The sequence below is a fragment of the Mobula birostris genome, chromosome 14 (genome assembly GCF_030028105.1).
Source record: "Mobula birostris isolate sMobBir1 chromosome 14, sMobBir1.hap1, whole genome shotgun sequence".
Taxonomy (NCBI): Eukaryota; Metazoa; Chordata; class Chondrichthyes; order Myliobatiformes; family Myliobatidae; genus Mobula; species Mobula birostris.
In genome coordinates this window covers 91,245,286-91,262,556 of record NC_092383.1, presented here as the reverse complement: position 1 = coordinate 91,262,556, position 17,271 = coordinate 91,245,286, and the positions used below count along the sequence as shown (strand labels likewise).

The following is a 17,271-nucleotide window of genomic DNA, read 5'->3' as shown; positions in this document are numbered from 1 at the left end:
GGACGAGACAATTATCCATGAATAAATCACGAAAACCTATTATTCCCTTCATTTTCCATAAAAGAAAAGCTTGATCAGTTCTGGATGGTTGGAAGAAAAAACTGGATATAATAGGACTTCAAACACGAGGAAATCTGCAGATGCTGGAATTTCAAGCAACACACACAAAAAATGCTGACGAAGGGTCTCGGCCCAAAACGTCGACTGTACCTCTTCCTATAGATGCTACCTGGCCTGCTGCGTTCACCAGCATTTTTTGTGTATAATAGGACTTGATAGGATAAATTTATTCAATCCAAAAAATTTACGAATTTGAAATCATATTCGTATTGTGTCTTTAATTATTGGATTAATCGTTTGTTTATTCAGTTTAGTAAATGCAAAGGGAAACGAAGCCCCTAAGATAGAAGCCAATGAGAACCCCTGTACAGACTCGCACTCGAGGTTCACCCATCGTGGACATTGAATTTCATCCAAATCTTGTGTCCAGAACGTTAGGTATGGAATATTAATTGCCCGATAATAGAACCTAAAGTTCGGCAATGCCAAACTGCCATCCCTTTTTGATTTCTGTAGATATTTCTTACTTAATCTAGGATTTTTATTCTGCCATATATATGAAGAAATTTTAGAATCAATAATATCAAAAAAGGATTTAGAGATGAAGATTAGTACTACCTGAAATAGATACAGAAATTTAGGTAAAATAATCATCTTAATAGCATTGATTTCACCAATCAATGATAGGGACAATGGAGACCCATTTAGTAAGCAATTGTTTAACATGATCAATTAAGGGTAAAAAGTTAACTTTAAATAGATCCTTATGCTTCTTAGTAATTTTAACACCCAATTAAGTAAAATAATCCGTAACCAGTCTGTATGGTAATTGTCTATAATTGGAACTTGCATATTTAATGGAAAAAGCTCACTCTTATTAAGATTCAATTTATAGCCAGAAAAACTACTAAACTGAGCAAGCAGTAATATTACTGCAGGGATGGATTTCTCTGGATTAGAGATATATAGTGACAGGTCATCTGCATATAATGATACCTTATGCGTCTCATTCCCACGAATAACGCCAAATATACTGGGTGAATCACGAACAGCGATTGCCAAGGGTTCCAAGGCAATATCAAATTGTAAGGGCTTAAAGGACAGCCCTGTCTAGTACCTTGAAAAGGCCTAAAAAAGGGAGATCTCTGATTATTAGTAAGTACAGAAGCCAAAGATGTATGATAGCAACACACATCAAAGTTGCTGGTGAACGCAGCAGGCCAGGCAGCATCTCTAGTTGATGTTTCCGGCCGAGACCCTTCGTCAGGACTAACTGAAGGAAGAGCTAGTAAGAGATTTGAAAGTGGGAGGGGGAGGGGGAGATCCAAAATGATAGGAGAAGACAGAAGGGGGAGGGATGGAGCCAAGAGCTGGACAGGTGATTGGCAAAAGGGATATGAGAAGATCATGGGACAGGAGGCCCAGGGAGAAGGAAAAGGGGGAGGGGGAGAAAACCCAGAGGATGGACAAGGGGTATGGTCAGAGGGACAGAGGGAGAAAAAGGAAAGAGAAAGAATGTGTGTATATAAATAACGGATGGGGTACGAGGGGGAGGTGGGGCATTAGCAGAAGTTAGAGAAGTCAATGTTCATGCCATCAAGTTGGAGGCTACCCAGACGGAATATAGGGTGTTGTTCCTCCAACCTGAGTGTGGCATCTGCAGAATTCCTCGTGTAAAGATGTATGATATATAAATTTAATCCAAGATATGAATTTTGGGCTAAAATTAAATTTCTCGAGGATGTTAAATAAGTATTCCCATTCAACTCTATCAAATGCCTTCTCGGCGTCCAGCGAAAGAACACATTCTGGAGATTAAATATTTTCTTCAGGAATTGAGTGAGACCCTGTCTCAATGTTGCACTCTCGGCAGCTCTCCAGCTCTTCCATCATGTGCTCACCCAGCTTCGCCACCAAAGCCACGTGTACTCTCAATTCATCCCTCCTCTCCTACCCATCTACCTTCCCTTGTGATCCTAGTAACAGGGAAAAGTTGGGACTCCCAAAGATGCAAGTGAACTGAAAAAGATCTTGTGTGAAGTTTTATTATTTATTTAGAGACACCGCGCAGAACAGATCCTTCCGAGTCAATGAGCCACATCAGCCGGCAATCCACCCATTTAACCCAGCCTAATCCCAGGACAATTTACAATGGCCAATTGACCTACTAACCAGTACGTCTTTGGAATGTGGGAGGAAACTGCAACATACAGAGAAAACCAACATGTTCATGGGGAGAATATACAAACTCCCTTCAGACAGCGCTGTAAACGAACTCCGAACCCGAGCTGTAACAGCATCGCACTAACCGCAACGTTGCTGTGAAGGTGTGTGTCACTCTACAAGATGCTGGAGGAAATTGGCAGGGCAGGCATGTTTCCAGCATCTGCAGTGCCCCTTTGTGTAAAGATAGTACATTGACTAAAATAAAAACTGAAAATAACAAATACTTACAGTAAGTCAGGTCAGCCTTCACAGAAAGAGAAACGTTTCAGGGCTGTTTGGTGCTCTACCATCTGCTTCTGCACTTTTTTATCACAAGACCATAAGGCAGGGGAGAATTAGGCCATTTGGCCCATCAGGTCTTCTCTGCCATTCCATCATGGCTGATTTACTATCCCCCTCAACTTCATTCTCCTACTTTCTCTGTAACCTTTGATGCCCTTACAAATCAAGAACAAATCAGCATCCACTTTAAATATACCCAATGACTTGGCTTCCACAGCCGTCCCTGGCAATGAATTCCACAGATTCACCAGCCTCTGGCTAAAGAAATTTCTCATCTCTGTTGTTTTTGTTTTAGTAACCCTATTGCCCATTTCACACTCCACTCATGGCTTTTACCTTTAGCTAATAGATGGTAACTTCACCATTGTTAAGAATTCAATACTTAGAAGGGTGGTGGTTGTCCATCATGTCTGACGGTAATAGGAAACCAGTGCAGGAGAGATTTTAAAGTGGAAAAGCTTTACACGGGGGCGGTTCCATTCCCTCGACCTCAGTCGTCCAGTGGTACAAATAAGCATCACAAACTAGGGTCTTCCTTGGTTGCAGTGTGTGCCCATGACATCTTCTGTGCCTCGCCATGCCCTTCACTCTCTCTGAAGCTAGTTCCAAGACCACACACACAAAATGCTGGAGGAACTCACGGTCAGGCAGCGTCAATGGAAATGAATAAACAATTGGCATTTCAGGCCAAGACCCTTCTTCAGGTATGCTGTGGAAATACATTCAAAAGTTTTAGGCTTTTTATGTATTTAATCTTGTAATGTGACCAAATGGAACCCAATAATCCCAGAGTGCTTTGCTATAAGCTAAGTGTGTACGTGGCAGGAGGCATGTACTGTCCTGATCGTTGTTCACTGTATAACTAACAGGAAGTTGACATAGTATGTGGCCTTAGGAATTACATGAACTGACTCCCAGACCAAATACCAGCCAAGAATAGCCTGAAAACTTGTATAAAAAGGAACAAATTTTGTAAGCTGTAAAGCAGATGCTGACTGCCATCCATGAGGAGTGGAGGTGCTTCTCCTTGAAAGTAATAAAACTCCTATTAAACAGATCCACTGTTTTTCGTGGTTCTTTGTTATAAGACCTAGCAAAAGGTACACAACAATACCAAGGTGGTAGAATTGGTTCCTAGTATGCCAAGATGCTTGTTCTTTACATGTGGAAGCAGGTTATCAGCCAGCAGATCGCGTGCTGAGTTACCTCTCAGTTTATAGTGTGTTGCTATCAAGCACTTATCTTGAGTACTCAGCTACTTTTCGCAACTAAAGTCAGAATCAAGTTTAATATGGTATATGCCATGAAATTTGTTACTTGTGGCAGCAGTGCAAAGCAATGCAAAACACTGCAATGTAGAAAACTATAAATTACAATAAGAAACATATATATATTCTCCATTCAGAATCTGTTAGTGGAGGGGAAGAAGCTGTTCCTGAAACATTTTCCTGTGTCTTCAGGCTCCTGTACCTCTTCCCTGATGGTAGCAATGAGAAGAGGACATGCCCTGAGTGACAGGAGTCCTTAATGATGCATGCCACCATTTGAGGTTGTCCTCGAAGCTGGGCAGGCTGGTGCCCATGATGAAAATGCTGCAGGGACTCAGCATCTATACAGGGAAATAAACAATCAACGTTTCAGGCGATAGCCTTCATCAGATTGAAACACTGTTTATTCTCCCCTAAAGATGCCACCTGCCTTCCTGAGTTGCTCACGCATTTTCAATGATTTGCTCAATTTCCAGCATCTGCACAATCTCCTGTTTGTTTTCTCATCTGGCCTTCCTTTCTGGCTCAGGCCTGCTTATCCTTGAAGTAAGGGAGTTGCAATGATTAGCCAGATCCAGCAACTGCTAGGACAAGGATGTTGCTGGGACAGGAGGATCTGAGTTATAGAGAAAGGTTGAATAGAATACGATTTTATTCCCTGGAGCATAGGAGAATGAGGGGAGATTTGATAGAGATATAGAAAATTATGAGGGGCCCAAACAATGTAAATGTAAACCTTTTCCACTGAGGCTGGGTGGAACTAAAACTAGAGGTCATAGGTTAAGGGTGAAAGGTGACATGTTTTAGGGGATCATGAAGGGGAACAACTTCACTCAAGAGGGTGGTGAGAGTGTGGAACGACCTGCCAATGGAACTAGCTGAATTCAGTATTTAAGAGAAATTTGTATAGGTACATGCAGATTGATCGGAGCAAGCAGCATGGTAGTTCAGCATGCCGAAGAGCCTGTTTCTGTGCTGTAGTGTTCTATAAGTATAATAGGGCACCACAGAAGCTGGCCATAATTCAAACAACCAGAGTCTGGCAATGGAAAAACATCAAGAAATAGATGCTTAACATAAATGAATATTTGACTTCCTGAATAGAACTCCTTTGTAACTGCATCTCTTAGGAATGCTGATGGGTGCTAAAATGGCCGTTATGCAATAATAATGCCCTTAATAGCAAAACCACTCGCTGAGAAACATCAAACTTCTGACTGGGTAGCTTTCTGGAAGTAATGGACCATCCGTTTACTGGCCGTATTCAACCTCGATGCAACACTGCAGACTTGAATCTTGCCAGAATCTTAACTTCTAAATGACAAATTCCATACGAACAACAAAACACAATGGATACCTAAATAAGAAACAAAGCAGGTTTGATAATAAATAATCATCATATTTATTAACTTCAGTCATAAATTTCTTACTGAATTTGAACTGTTAATATGTTTTCCAAATTAACGTAACTATTTACTGTAAATACAAAAGCGTCTCTCATAATTAGAAACATGAGAGTGGTCCAAGAATTACAGCAGGCTGGGTACCCAAGGCAAATTGACAAAAGCAGAACATCATAATTTCTGAGAAAATAATTCACTGCACAACTTCATTTTAACTCAAGTTTCAAATCAAAACTGAATCTGTTCAGAACTGACTACACATCTCCTGTAGAGTCAGGGTGGGAAATATTACCTTCAGCTTTAGCACAATTTTTATTTTTCTTTCTGAACTAGAGCTACATTTGGAATAGTAATTATTAGCATTGCAACGTCAGGTCAAAACATGGCCTAATATTACTGAAGATTGGAAATGCATGAAGAACAAACTCAAAACACTGGGCTGTATGTATAGCCTTCCATTCTTATAACTATCTGTGTAACATCTGTAGAATATAGTTTGCTAGATTAGTGTTTCTTACAATTCAACATAGACTATGGCTTCAGGCATTGTCGATTAGTGCACAAAATGGAGCAAGGATGAGACAGTTATCCTCCTACATGAGAAAAGAAAGTGTCTCGTGTCCCCAGCATACAAATTCTCCGACTTGCAATGAAGATAATTATGAATCATGACCCAATAGTGGAAGTACGAATCCAACTCTGGCTAACTTTGTAATTTCAAACTGTGGCAACCAGGTTTTTGACTTCTCAAATGTTTTGCTAAGAGCTAGACATTACACTAAACAAAAAACTGGTCAACTCCTCACTGAAGTTAAATCCCTAAAATACTCTCTCATCTGACATACTGAGTATGATATTTAGTTGTACTGGTGGCTGACTCGTTAAACATCACAGGCTCAAGCAGCAATGGTATTGTTTCAGTAATCATTTCAATTAGTCTCATTAGCTCCCAAAGCTAATCTCACTAACGATGGGATCATGAATCAAAGTTGCAACTGAATACATTTAATTTCTCCCTGTGGTGTGTTTTACAACCAACATTTAGCATCTATGGCAATAACCCGTGGCATGCCTTGGAATGATCAAAGTACACTGCTTCTCTGAAGTTACAAGTTCTCAGTCATCTTAACCATATCACAACAAAAGTGACTGAAACTACTGGGTGGATCAGAATCTGAGCAGTTATGCTACATGTTCACTTGCATGTTGCTTAGTATCTAACTAAGCAAGCTGTTTACCCTATGAAAGTTTTAATTACTGTAGTAATTGGCTGCACACATACAGGACAAGGCAGTTTTCGCTTGTATAACATCTTAGCGCATGCATAGCATGCTACAAGGTGTCCCGTCTTTCCATGAATGATATTCCCAGTCCTTGGACGCACACCGCAGATAAGACAGGGCCCCAAGCAATTTCTTTGAAAATGCAAGGAGCCCTTGTGTTGCATTTTTGTTTCTTCACACATGGATTCAACCTCCTCTTTGCTCCCACATAAGCTGATACTTGAAGTGGATGGTTGTAGAAATCTCCCTGTAGATGCTCGACCCTGAATATGTTTCCCTTTCTCCTTGCATTTGGCAACTTCAGTCTGAAGCAGAGGCTCAGAGATGGACCTCCGACAGTCAGGAACGTCAATACCTTCATCGTCCTCACCTTCTCCAAAGCCAGTGGATGGGTCAGAAATGCATGGTACAAACCTGGGGCAATTAAGGTGCCAGCCTTTACGAAGTGCCCAACACTGAAGGCAGTATTGCTTTTGAGAGGGATTCAACCTTCCACATTTAGTACACTTCCAAGAGTCCTAAAACGAAAAGCAAGTATCACAAGTCACCACATAGAAAGTACTTGGTAGCAGAAAAGACACGTCTAAAGACCACAACATCGTCAAATGCTTAGTATGGCCTTCCTAATATGTTAAACATCATAGGCTAACAGTTATTGCCTCAGTAATTAAGCAGACTCATTGGCACCCATGGCATCTCACTGCTAAAAGTCATTATTGAATTGAATTGACTTTATTTCTTACATCCTTCACATACATGAGGAGTAAAAATCTTTACATTATGTCTCCACCTAAATGTGCAATGTGCAATCATAGTAATTTATTATAAATAGAACAGTCAATGTAACATAGAAATACACAAAGTTATTACTGAATGTGTCTTTCCTCCTTGCAGTATGCTTTACAACAGGGTTCGGCAACTTTTTTGCCTCTGTGGGCCGGATTGCATATTAATGAATGGGCGGTGGGCCAGAGAAATGCCGTAAAAAACTTGAAATATGGGAATTATCCATTTAAATCTAGTTATGCTTTGCCTCAAATTAATGAATAACGCATGCCAGAAAATCATTTGTGCTTAAGGCTGCCTACCCCTGCTTTACAACCTATGTTTAGAATCCATGGCAGGGGTTCCCAACCTTCTTTACCCCATGGACCAATACCACTAAGCAAGGGGTCTGTGGACTCCAGGTTCAGAACCCCTGATTTATGGCAAGCACCGCTCTGGAACGATCAAAGTATGCTGCTTCTCTGAAACTACAGATCTCATTCATTTTATCCGTATGTCACAACAAGGGTGGGTGGATCATGAGGCTGAGGAGTTATGCTTCACATTCAGTTCAATGTAGCTTAGTAGTATCTAACATTGCAACACTGAACAAATTTTAGCATCAATTTACTGTAAAGTTCCATCACCGATACTTTAAAAGTAAAGGAATATATATTTACATGTCCTTTATATTCAGAAATAGAGCGCAGAATAGGCCCTTTCGCTGATGAGCCACACCACCCAGCAACCCTAGCCTAATCACAAGACAATTTACAATGACCAGATAACCTACTAATCAGTACGTCTTTGGACTGTGGGAGGAAACTCACACGATCACTGAGAGAACATACAAGCTCCTTATGGACGGCATTGGAATTGGCCTCTGATGCCATGAGCTGTAATAGCATCGCACTAAGCTACCTGGAGCCCTCCTTTAAAGTAAATGTGAAATACATTTTGGACACAGGTATATAAACCAGAATAAATTAAAAATGCAACAAGGAGATATCAGCTTGATCAGCCTAGATCTAATTAAATGTTTAGAGACTCAAAAAGCTGAACTTCTTCAGATTACCTTATTTCATTAATTTTCTACAACTATCAGGTTCTTGAACTGACCTGTACAACCCGAATACTATCTCAGTAACGGAGCACTACGATCACCTCTTGCACAGCCGTGGACTTGTCTCTAATTGTGTTTGTTTTGCTCGGAATTTTCTTCGCTATCTTGTATAATTTACACGTTAACATGTCTGTATGTTGTCTGAATCTACACATCTGTGATGCTGCTACAATAAAGTTTATAATTGTCCCTGAAACCCCTTTTTATCCAGTGTCTTTAGGAACGTGGCTTGTTAGCCCCTCACTAACAGCCACTAGACTAAGTAGTGAGAAAACCACCTTTCTCAAACTCCGTACACCTGTATGACTTAGGTCCCACCAAAACCAGGAGGCTGGGATATCTTGACCACCTGAACCCCGATCTGTGCAAATCATGTGTAATACTGCTCCCGTGCAATTAGCCCAGCAAGAAATAACAGGTTGTACATTGCCTACAATTATAAAGAAAGTTTACTTACAAGTTTCAGCTTTATCAGTTAGTAGGAAAAAGAAAAAAAAATAAAAAGGGCCAAACGTGCATGTAAGTTGGAGCTCATCTTGAAGTTGTCTTTAACTTGCGCACTGGACCCACCTTTTGAATATCGCTCAAAATCCATCTCAAAAGGGCTGCCCCATGGGAGTATTGGTCCTAACCCCTTGAAGCCATTCATCTGCACAAAGTACCTTGTGCAACTAGAACTGCATCCTCAGCCATCTTTCCTCCTGTCTTCTTCCGGATCCCGACAAAAAGACCTCGACCCACCCCAGTGTCAGTCACAAAAACCCCTCTGCCTAGCGCTCTCCAGAACCTTCTCCCAATTCCACCATCCTCATTGGCCGACACAACATTCCCAAGTTGAACAACACAGCCCTTTATCTTTCACTCAAACCCAAAGATGTCAAACAGAACAAACTGTTCTTACAGATCTGCTAAAATGAAATACCTACAGCACAGCAGTAAAATTCTTAACCAGGGTGTTAAATACCTATACTTGTGCACACGACAATAAACTCCACTTGAAACCAGAATGCATAATTCAAAAGTTTACAATTGGTCAGAACATCAGATCATACCTTCAAGTCACTGGAATCCTCGGCCAAATGAGATATTTCTGTGTCAGTGTCATCCCCTGAATCCACTGTGTCCTTTTCAGTTTCAAATACTGTAACTCCAATAACCTTTGAAAGGGAGGCAGGGAAATCACAACCAGGGAAATAGCAAGATAACTTCTGCGAATCGGAAAGTGTAAATCTCTAAATGATGATCAAGTGCATGGTGATTCTTACCTTGACTACTCGGAGGTTAGGGTTACCAACTTTTCACTTTCACGGTGAAGAATGATAATGCTATCGGGAGTTATTATTTCTACCCAGTGGCAGTATTGAGCACTTCTGAGTCTTATGCCATAGGTTAGATGCAAAGTATAGCTGTCTACACACATCTGGTGACGTACTGACTTCAATGAAGTGCTTCCATACCACACCAGAGCAAAACCTCCCCAAACATTCCATTCTTGAGTGTTCTACGAGCTTGTTGAATTGGAAGCAGTTTATGCTAAATTCAGGGCATTTAACTGAGTCAATTGCCCACAAGCTCATTTTTCTCTTGGGAAATCAAGAGCCTTCGGAGAAGAGACCTTTATGGCATCTATTTGGACTAGTTTCCACTCCAATTCAAGGTTCTTCTCCAGTCAGGAAATGAGCACATTTTTAACCTGAGACAGACAACGACCAAGGTAAAAAATCTTCAACCAGCTGCTGTCATTAGTTCCAATACAATGAAAGTAAGGTTCATTCTTTTTTCTTGAAATACAAGTTTTCAAATAATAAACATTCTTAGTTTATTATGATCAAATCTAAAGATTCCCAGAAGATCCACTATACCGAAACATCTTGAAATATCAGGTACAAGGCATTTAAAAATGGCAGACCCCCAAATCAATAGCTCAAGTTTTTGCAAGTTGGGGCGATAAGACCATAAGACATAGGAGTAGAATTAGGCCACTTGGCCCATCGAGTCTGCTCCACCATTTCCTCATGGCCATGGAGAGAGAGTTGCATATAGAGATTTAGCCAGAATTAGCTTTTTATCTGAAATGATATTCTGCCTACCTCCTTCTTATCTGTGTTGTCTCCTTCCTCCACCAGGCCCTCACAAACATCCTTCTCTTTCAACTCAACAGTGTCCAACTTGATCTCCGTGTTTATTTGGTCAGTAGGAGCTTCATTCAGAAACCACAGATCATCAGTCGAGTCAGAGACAATGGCAGTGTCTATATCCTGCAGAATCAATGAACAACATTACGACTGTAACCTTAGTCAACTGAGATATAACTAATCCAGCAGGCAACCCTTCAATGCATCACCAATGTGATCTATACAAGGACTCAACAGAGACCATTTGTTGCATCATTTCACACAATAAGATCAAAGAATTTCTACATCTCTCAAATTCTCCCATTTTATTGGTGCCCAAAATCTCCTGCTGTCCTGAATGCACTCAGCAACTGAGCACTCCAGGATTCGATTCTCATTTATCACATGCACACCAAAGCATATGGTGAAATGTCACATTTGTATTAACAACCAACACGTGCTGGGGGCAGTCTGCATGTGTCACTATGCATTCCAATGTCATAATAGGCCCACAATGTTCAGCAGATCAACACCAGCAGCAACAAAAGAGCAGCAAATCAAGTCCCTTCCTACCCTCTAGGCCTCCAACCCCAGGACAGACCTCCAGACTTCTGCACGATTGGGAATTCTGAAAATTCATAACCCACTGATGTGCAAAATTTGTTCACCTAGTTTTAAATAACCAATCCCTTAACCTGAGGCAATTAACACTAGCTTCAGGTGTTCCAGGCAAGGGAAACACCTTTCAGCTTCTGCTTGATCAAACAGATCTGTCTTGCTGCTTTAAGGATCTGTGAACACAGAGCTTGAGGTTCCTGCGTTCCACTCCATTCAATACCTTGCCACTTACTGTACACCCAACTGCCTTTGTGCAACTCTCCAAATGATGCACCTCACTACTAATGATTAAATTCCATTTGCCAATTTTTCCTCACAACTGACCATCAATGTACTATTCTATGTCCTATGTTCACCATTCAGTTAATCCCAGCTATGTTATTAAGACAGTTCCACACTAATCCCAATTTTCAGCTCCATCTAGTAACTTTTTAGGTTATGACATATTAAATGTTCTTCCTGGTATTAAACAAAATAAAATATTTTGTCTCATTTCTACACACATCTATTTTCGATATAAGGATTAGCATTATTTGTCACATGGATATTGTAAAATACAGTGAAATCCATCGATTGTGTCAAAGATGTGCTGGGGACAGTCTGCAAGTGTTGCCATGCCATGCTTTCTGTGCCATAGTATGCCCACAACTTACTAACCCTAACTTGTACACCTTTGGAACGTAGTAGAAAACCAGAGCACCTGGAGGAAACCCCTGTGGTCACAGGGAGAACATGCAAACTCCTTACAAGGCAGGAATTGAACCCTGAGATGAGAGAACATCCACAACCAATGATCACTTCAATGGTAGCCAAATATTTCTCCCATGCATCTGTATTCCAAACAATGTATGCAGGCATGATATCACTCCAAGTGGCCACTTTTTATTTTGTTACATTGGGCCAGTTTGTCTCTCTTATGGGTATCTTGCATAAGAAAAGTGGTCGCAAGAACCATCACTTTAGATCAAGGGTTCATAACCTGGATCCACGCACCCTTTGCATTATGGTTTTGGTCCATGGCATAAAAAAAGGTTGGGAACCCTTATTTTAATGCAAGGATTTAATGCTTCTTTAAAAGTTTTATTTACAGAATATGGGAATCACCAGTTAGGTCAGCATTTGAAACTCATCCTAAATGTCCATAAAAGATGGGAAAGAGCCACCTTCTTACATCAGTAAAGTCATCAGGTCAAGGTACTCTCAGTACAGCTTAGCTGGAAAGAACGCAAATGAGGATGTTGCCAAGACTGAACAGCCTGAGTCACAGAGAGAATCTGGACAGGTAGGATCTTATTCTTTGGAGTGCATAAAATGGAGAGGTAACCTTATAGTTAAGTGAACCATCATGAGTACAGATAGGCTGAGTACAGTCTTTAATCTGGTCGAGCAGAATCAAAAGCTAAAGGGCATAAGTTTAAGGTGAGAGTGGAAAGATTTAAAAAGTACCTTAAGTAATTTTTCTTACACAGATAGTGGTGCGTAATGGTGAGAGGAAACGGTTGAGGCAGGTACAATATACAATTCAACATTTAAAAATACTTGGACAGTTAAATGGATAGAAAAGATTTAGAGGGATATGGGCCAAAAGTAGACTAATGGGGACTAGCTTAGGTAGACATCTTGAACGACATGGATGAGTTGGGCTAAAGGACCTGTATATGTCACAATTCTATACAAACCTAGGATTACACCCAGCAATTATAATTTGAGTTAGAGGATAAGGAGAGATAAAGAATAAATGTTGCAGGTGCCCATGGCACCTGTAAGGGACGTGATATGGAAGAAGCCTTGGTAAATTGCTGCAATGCATTTTGGCTTAGTATCCATCACAACCCAACAGCTGACGAAGTGAACATTATGGCTGCTGGGGTCCTAATCAAGTTGGCTGCTCCAGCATTGTGATGAGCCTCGGGTGCTTCTGGAACTGCACTCATCCAGTCAGAAGGGCTCCATCATAGTCTTGGCATACTACGTAGGTGGTACCAAAGAATGAGATAATTGCACTATATGCCAGTGCTCTAGCAAACGAACAGTTGGCTGTCATTCACATGTTTATATAGAATAGTAACTTCATAATCCTACTTTATATTCCAACCCTCTAGCAAAAGAGCAGTTGCCTGCCATTAGATTGTTTATAATTATAATAGTAGTAATTTTTTGGTCAATTCTGAATGGGAATTGATGAGAGACTGCACACTAGTTAACTGGATCTTTCCAGTTCTGGCCCTCGGGTTGATACTGGCTCAACTTTGCTTCCGTCTCATCAGGGAGGAGTACACTTTTAGAGACTCTACGATTTGATGCTTAATGTTTTGTGTGTTATTGGTTCACTTTTTGCTGGTAGTGTGAATGTCTTTTTCACACGTCTGATAGTCTTGATGTATTGGTGTTTTCTTTAAACAAGTTCTCGGATTTTTTTTGTGGCTGTCTGCAAGAAGACAAATCTCAAGGTTGTATACTGTATACGTACTTTGAACTTTGATAAATTAGGGGATTTACAGATAGATAAATTACTAAAATACATCAATGAAAGCAGAAATCAGTTCACCTGGTTACTATGAATATCAGTCGATCCACTCTTCCTGCTTCCGTAATTAGAACGCAAGGTTTTTATAAACCACCATGGCAGTCCGGCAGCATCCCACAGATCAGAAACGTTAGCTGCTTTTAATTTTTTGGCTTGACATTCAGTGTGATCATCTGTTAGAGACTCATCTATAAAATTGAACACATGCCTTTATCCCAAACTTTGCCCCTTGGGTGTAAAGTTTTCCATAAATCTCCTGAAGTTTAGGACTGAAAGTAGATACAGTTCTTAAAAGCACGAAAAGAGATTTTACAGTCTTTGACAAGAAACCTTAACTAAGCTTCTAGGTGGCATGAATCCACAGCACACTAGCAATCAATCTCACCAGACAGCAGGACAGGACAGTCATGTGGACACATTAATGAATGTTCTCATCAGAAATAGGGCAAGTTATATTTTTGCCATTTTGGAACAGAATAGTTCCTGTTTGACTGCCTTAGGGGAGCTTGATGCTAATGCTGGGTGCCAGCAAATAGGAAGTTCTGTTCCCAATCTTAACCATCATAATCAGTCTCCTTAAGCAATATTTATCAGAGGTGACCAAGTGAGGCTGAAGTGATTTCTGGAAATTATTCTAACCACTATGCTATTATAATTGCTTAACCAGGAATGCAAGATCCTGAGGTCACTTGGATAACGATCTGACAATTTGACAAATATCAGGTTTCACCGGGGGGGGGGGGGGAGGGGGGTCTCATCATCAGTGATCCAGTTGGAAGTCCCAGAAAGAGAGTATAGTGGGGAGTGTAGGTCCAGAAGGCACAAACTCAGGAATAAAAAGATGTCCCTTTAAAACAAAGATGAGGAGGAATTTCTTTAGCCAAAGGGTGGTGAATCTGTGGAACTCATTGCCACAGACAGCTGTGGAGGCCAAGTCAGTAAAAGTGGAGGTTAATAGATTCTGAATTAGTAAGGGCGACAAAGGTTATGGGGAGAAGGCAGGAGAATGGGGTTGAAAGGGATAATAAATCAGCTACGTGGAGCAGACTCAATGGGCTGAATGACCTAATTCTGCTCCTGTGTCTTATGGTCTTATTACAACTATTAGTTGGTTAGAGATACAAATGTATTCATCAATTTTCTTAAGCGTAAAATCCAGGGGAAAAAGATTGCTGTTCTTATGCAGCAGAATCACCAATTCAGCAACACAGAGGCAGCTGCTAAACACCCATTAATTCAGTGCAATGGTAATCCAAATAGTTACAATCCCCTCAAAGCTCTACAAACATTCAGTCACAGTGCAGCTTAAGAGAAAGCATAGTCCTTTATCCCAAATCACCTATGTAATATTCAATGATCTACTAGGTAATGAGATAGTCAGGATTGTGTTACGAAGTGTTGGCAGAAAATGAATGGGCTGAATATTCACGTTAACAGCAGCAGCATACAGGACTTTGAAACAAGCTTCAAATTCCTTGGTGCCCACATTTCCGAGGATCTCACCTGGTCCCTGAACTCCTCCATCCTGATCAAAAAGCGCCTTTATTTCCTGCGGAGCATCAAGAAAGCTCACCTCTGTCCCAGGATACTGATGGACTTTTACCACTGTACCACTGAGAGTATACTCACCAACCGCATCTCAGTGTGGTATGGCAATCGTCCCGTATCGGACCTCAAAGCACTTCAGCACGTGGTGAAAACTGCCCAGCGGATTATCGGCACCCAATTGCCCACCATTGAGAACATCTACCATAAACGCTGCCTGGGCAGGGCGAAAAGCATTTATCAAGGATGCATCTCAGCCTAACCACAGGCTTTTTTACTCTCCTCCCATCTGGTAGGCGCTACAGGAGCCTCCGCTCCCACACCAGCAGGCACAGGAAGAGCTTCTTCCCTGAGGCTGTGACCCTGCTGAACCTCACATCACAGCGCTAAGCAGTATTGCACTCATATTGTACTGTCTCAGTACTTTTATATTTGTGTGCTGCAGCACTTACTTTTTATTTGCAGTTATTTTGTAAATAACACTATTCTTTGCATTTCTGGACAGATGCTAACTGCATTTCACTGGCTTTGTATCTGTACTCGGCACAATGACAATAAAGTTGAATCTAATCTAATCAAATTTTCAAGCCTGAAGCCAGAACCTGAGCACACACAATCTATGCTGACATTTTCAGTGTCCAATAGCTGGAAGGCTGCACAACAGAGATACCTGCTCCAACGAATCAGGCACAATTTAAAAGTCCTCCAGCAAGACGGTGCAAATAGCTAACACAAGGGGATATAATTTTAAGGTGATTGGAGGAAAGTATGGGGGGGATGTCAGGGCCAAGTTCTTTACACAGAGAGTGGCTGGTGCATGAACCATGCTGCTAGGGGTGGGCATTTAAGAAACTGTTAGATGGGCACGTGGATGATAGAAAAATGGAGGGCTATGTAAGAGCAAAGGGTTAAATCGATCATAGAGCAAGTTGAAGTCGGGATTAACACTGTGGGACCAAGGGCCTGCACTGTGCTGGAATGTTCTAAGACAAGTATCTCCCAATTTTGATAATTTTTTTATTTCTGAAACACCACTAAAAGCAGAATAAGTGGCCTTCATTGAAAGAACCTTGTATGTAAATTATCTACTACTTTTGGAATTCAACAGTGGCTCAGTACATTTGAAATACTCACCTGATGCATCAGGTACCATGTCAATGAAAGTATTTTGTTAAGCCTCAAACTGCAAGCTGAAACAGATATACTGACCTGATTCGGAGTTTTTTCGTTTTAAGTGTGAGGTAGCTGAAAGTGCAATGTTCCAGGCAGCTGTTTCATCTTCACATTCCCCTGATGCAGGGCACTGTGTGGGAAAGACACAGTAAGAAGCAAACGTTTATATGATTATCTTTGAATAGGAATAGGATGTAGCAGTTCTACTCCGTCACCAACCTTTGTGTATATAAAAAGGCAGAACTTGGGACCGATGTACTCAAAATTGCAGCTTTATCATGACTTGTGAATTTAAATTCAGAAATACACCCGCTATTTAATTTGCAAGTCAAATTATAATGCAGTGGTCTTTATGTTAAAGAGCCTGTATAAAGAAGTTTTTCCCACAGTCACATCAAAATGACGGGGGGGGGGGTGGGTAGGGTGGGTGTAAATTAGTGAGGAGGAAAAGTGAGGAAGTGCAGTAATTATATGTTCAAAAAACTCATCTTCATGGTGCATGGTGTCGATCCATGCAAATTAATATTGTGTAGCAATACTTGGGTTCACTTTGCAAACTTCTTGGGTTTCAGTTTGCACAGCCAAATTGAGATTCAAACAAATAGAGTTGCAAGCTGGATTCAAACAAACTAGTCACAATTAATTGCAAATTTTCCACTAATCATTATCTCAAATACAATAATAATATTATGACAAGTGTACAGACAACAAATGCCATTCCAGCAATAACATCCAAATTTCTTGCTAAATGAACTGGTTAAGAGTGAGAACATTTTACATAAAATATTCAAGGGGGTGTTGGCATCACTGACAAGTGCAGCTTTATTGACGGTCAGCTGGTTACCTGACAAAATGGTTAATGATTGATGCTCCCAGAGCGCTGA

The 17,271-nt window shown here is 40.8% G+C and overlaps 1 protein-coding gene across 7 annotated transcripts in view; it reads right to left on the bottom strand.

Annotated features, from left to right (window-relative positions):
* Window positions 1-5,214: 5,214 nt before the first annotated feature.
* Window positions 5,215-17,271, bottom strand: part of mdm4 (MDM4 regulator of p53) — a 38,459-nt gene continuing 26,402 nt past the window's right edge. For 2 of the 7 annotated variants that reach the window (XM_072278927.1, XM_072278928.1), the window contains exons 7-11: window positions 16,424-16,517; window positions 13,691-13,857; window positions 10,501-10,668; window positions 9,463-9,567; window positions 5,215-7,040 (exon numbers count right to left, since the gene is read on the bottom strand). In XM_072278927.1, coding sequence (XP_072135028.1) covers window positions 6,474-7,040; window positions 9,463-9,567; window positions 10,501-10,668; window positions 13,691-13,857; window positions 16,424-16,517 — 1,101 coding nt within the window. In that variant the 3' untranslated portion in view covers window positions 5,215-6,473. Of the gene's footprint in view, window positions 7,041-9,462; window positions 9,568-9,675; window positions 10,104-10,500; window positions 10,669-13,690; window positions 13,858-15,298; window positions 15,432-16,423; window positions 16,518-17,271 lie in introns of those variants that run through there. The other 5 variants (XR_011889149.1, XR_011889152.1, XR_011889148.1 and 2 more) reach the window with 4 other exon arrangements.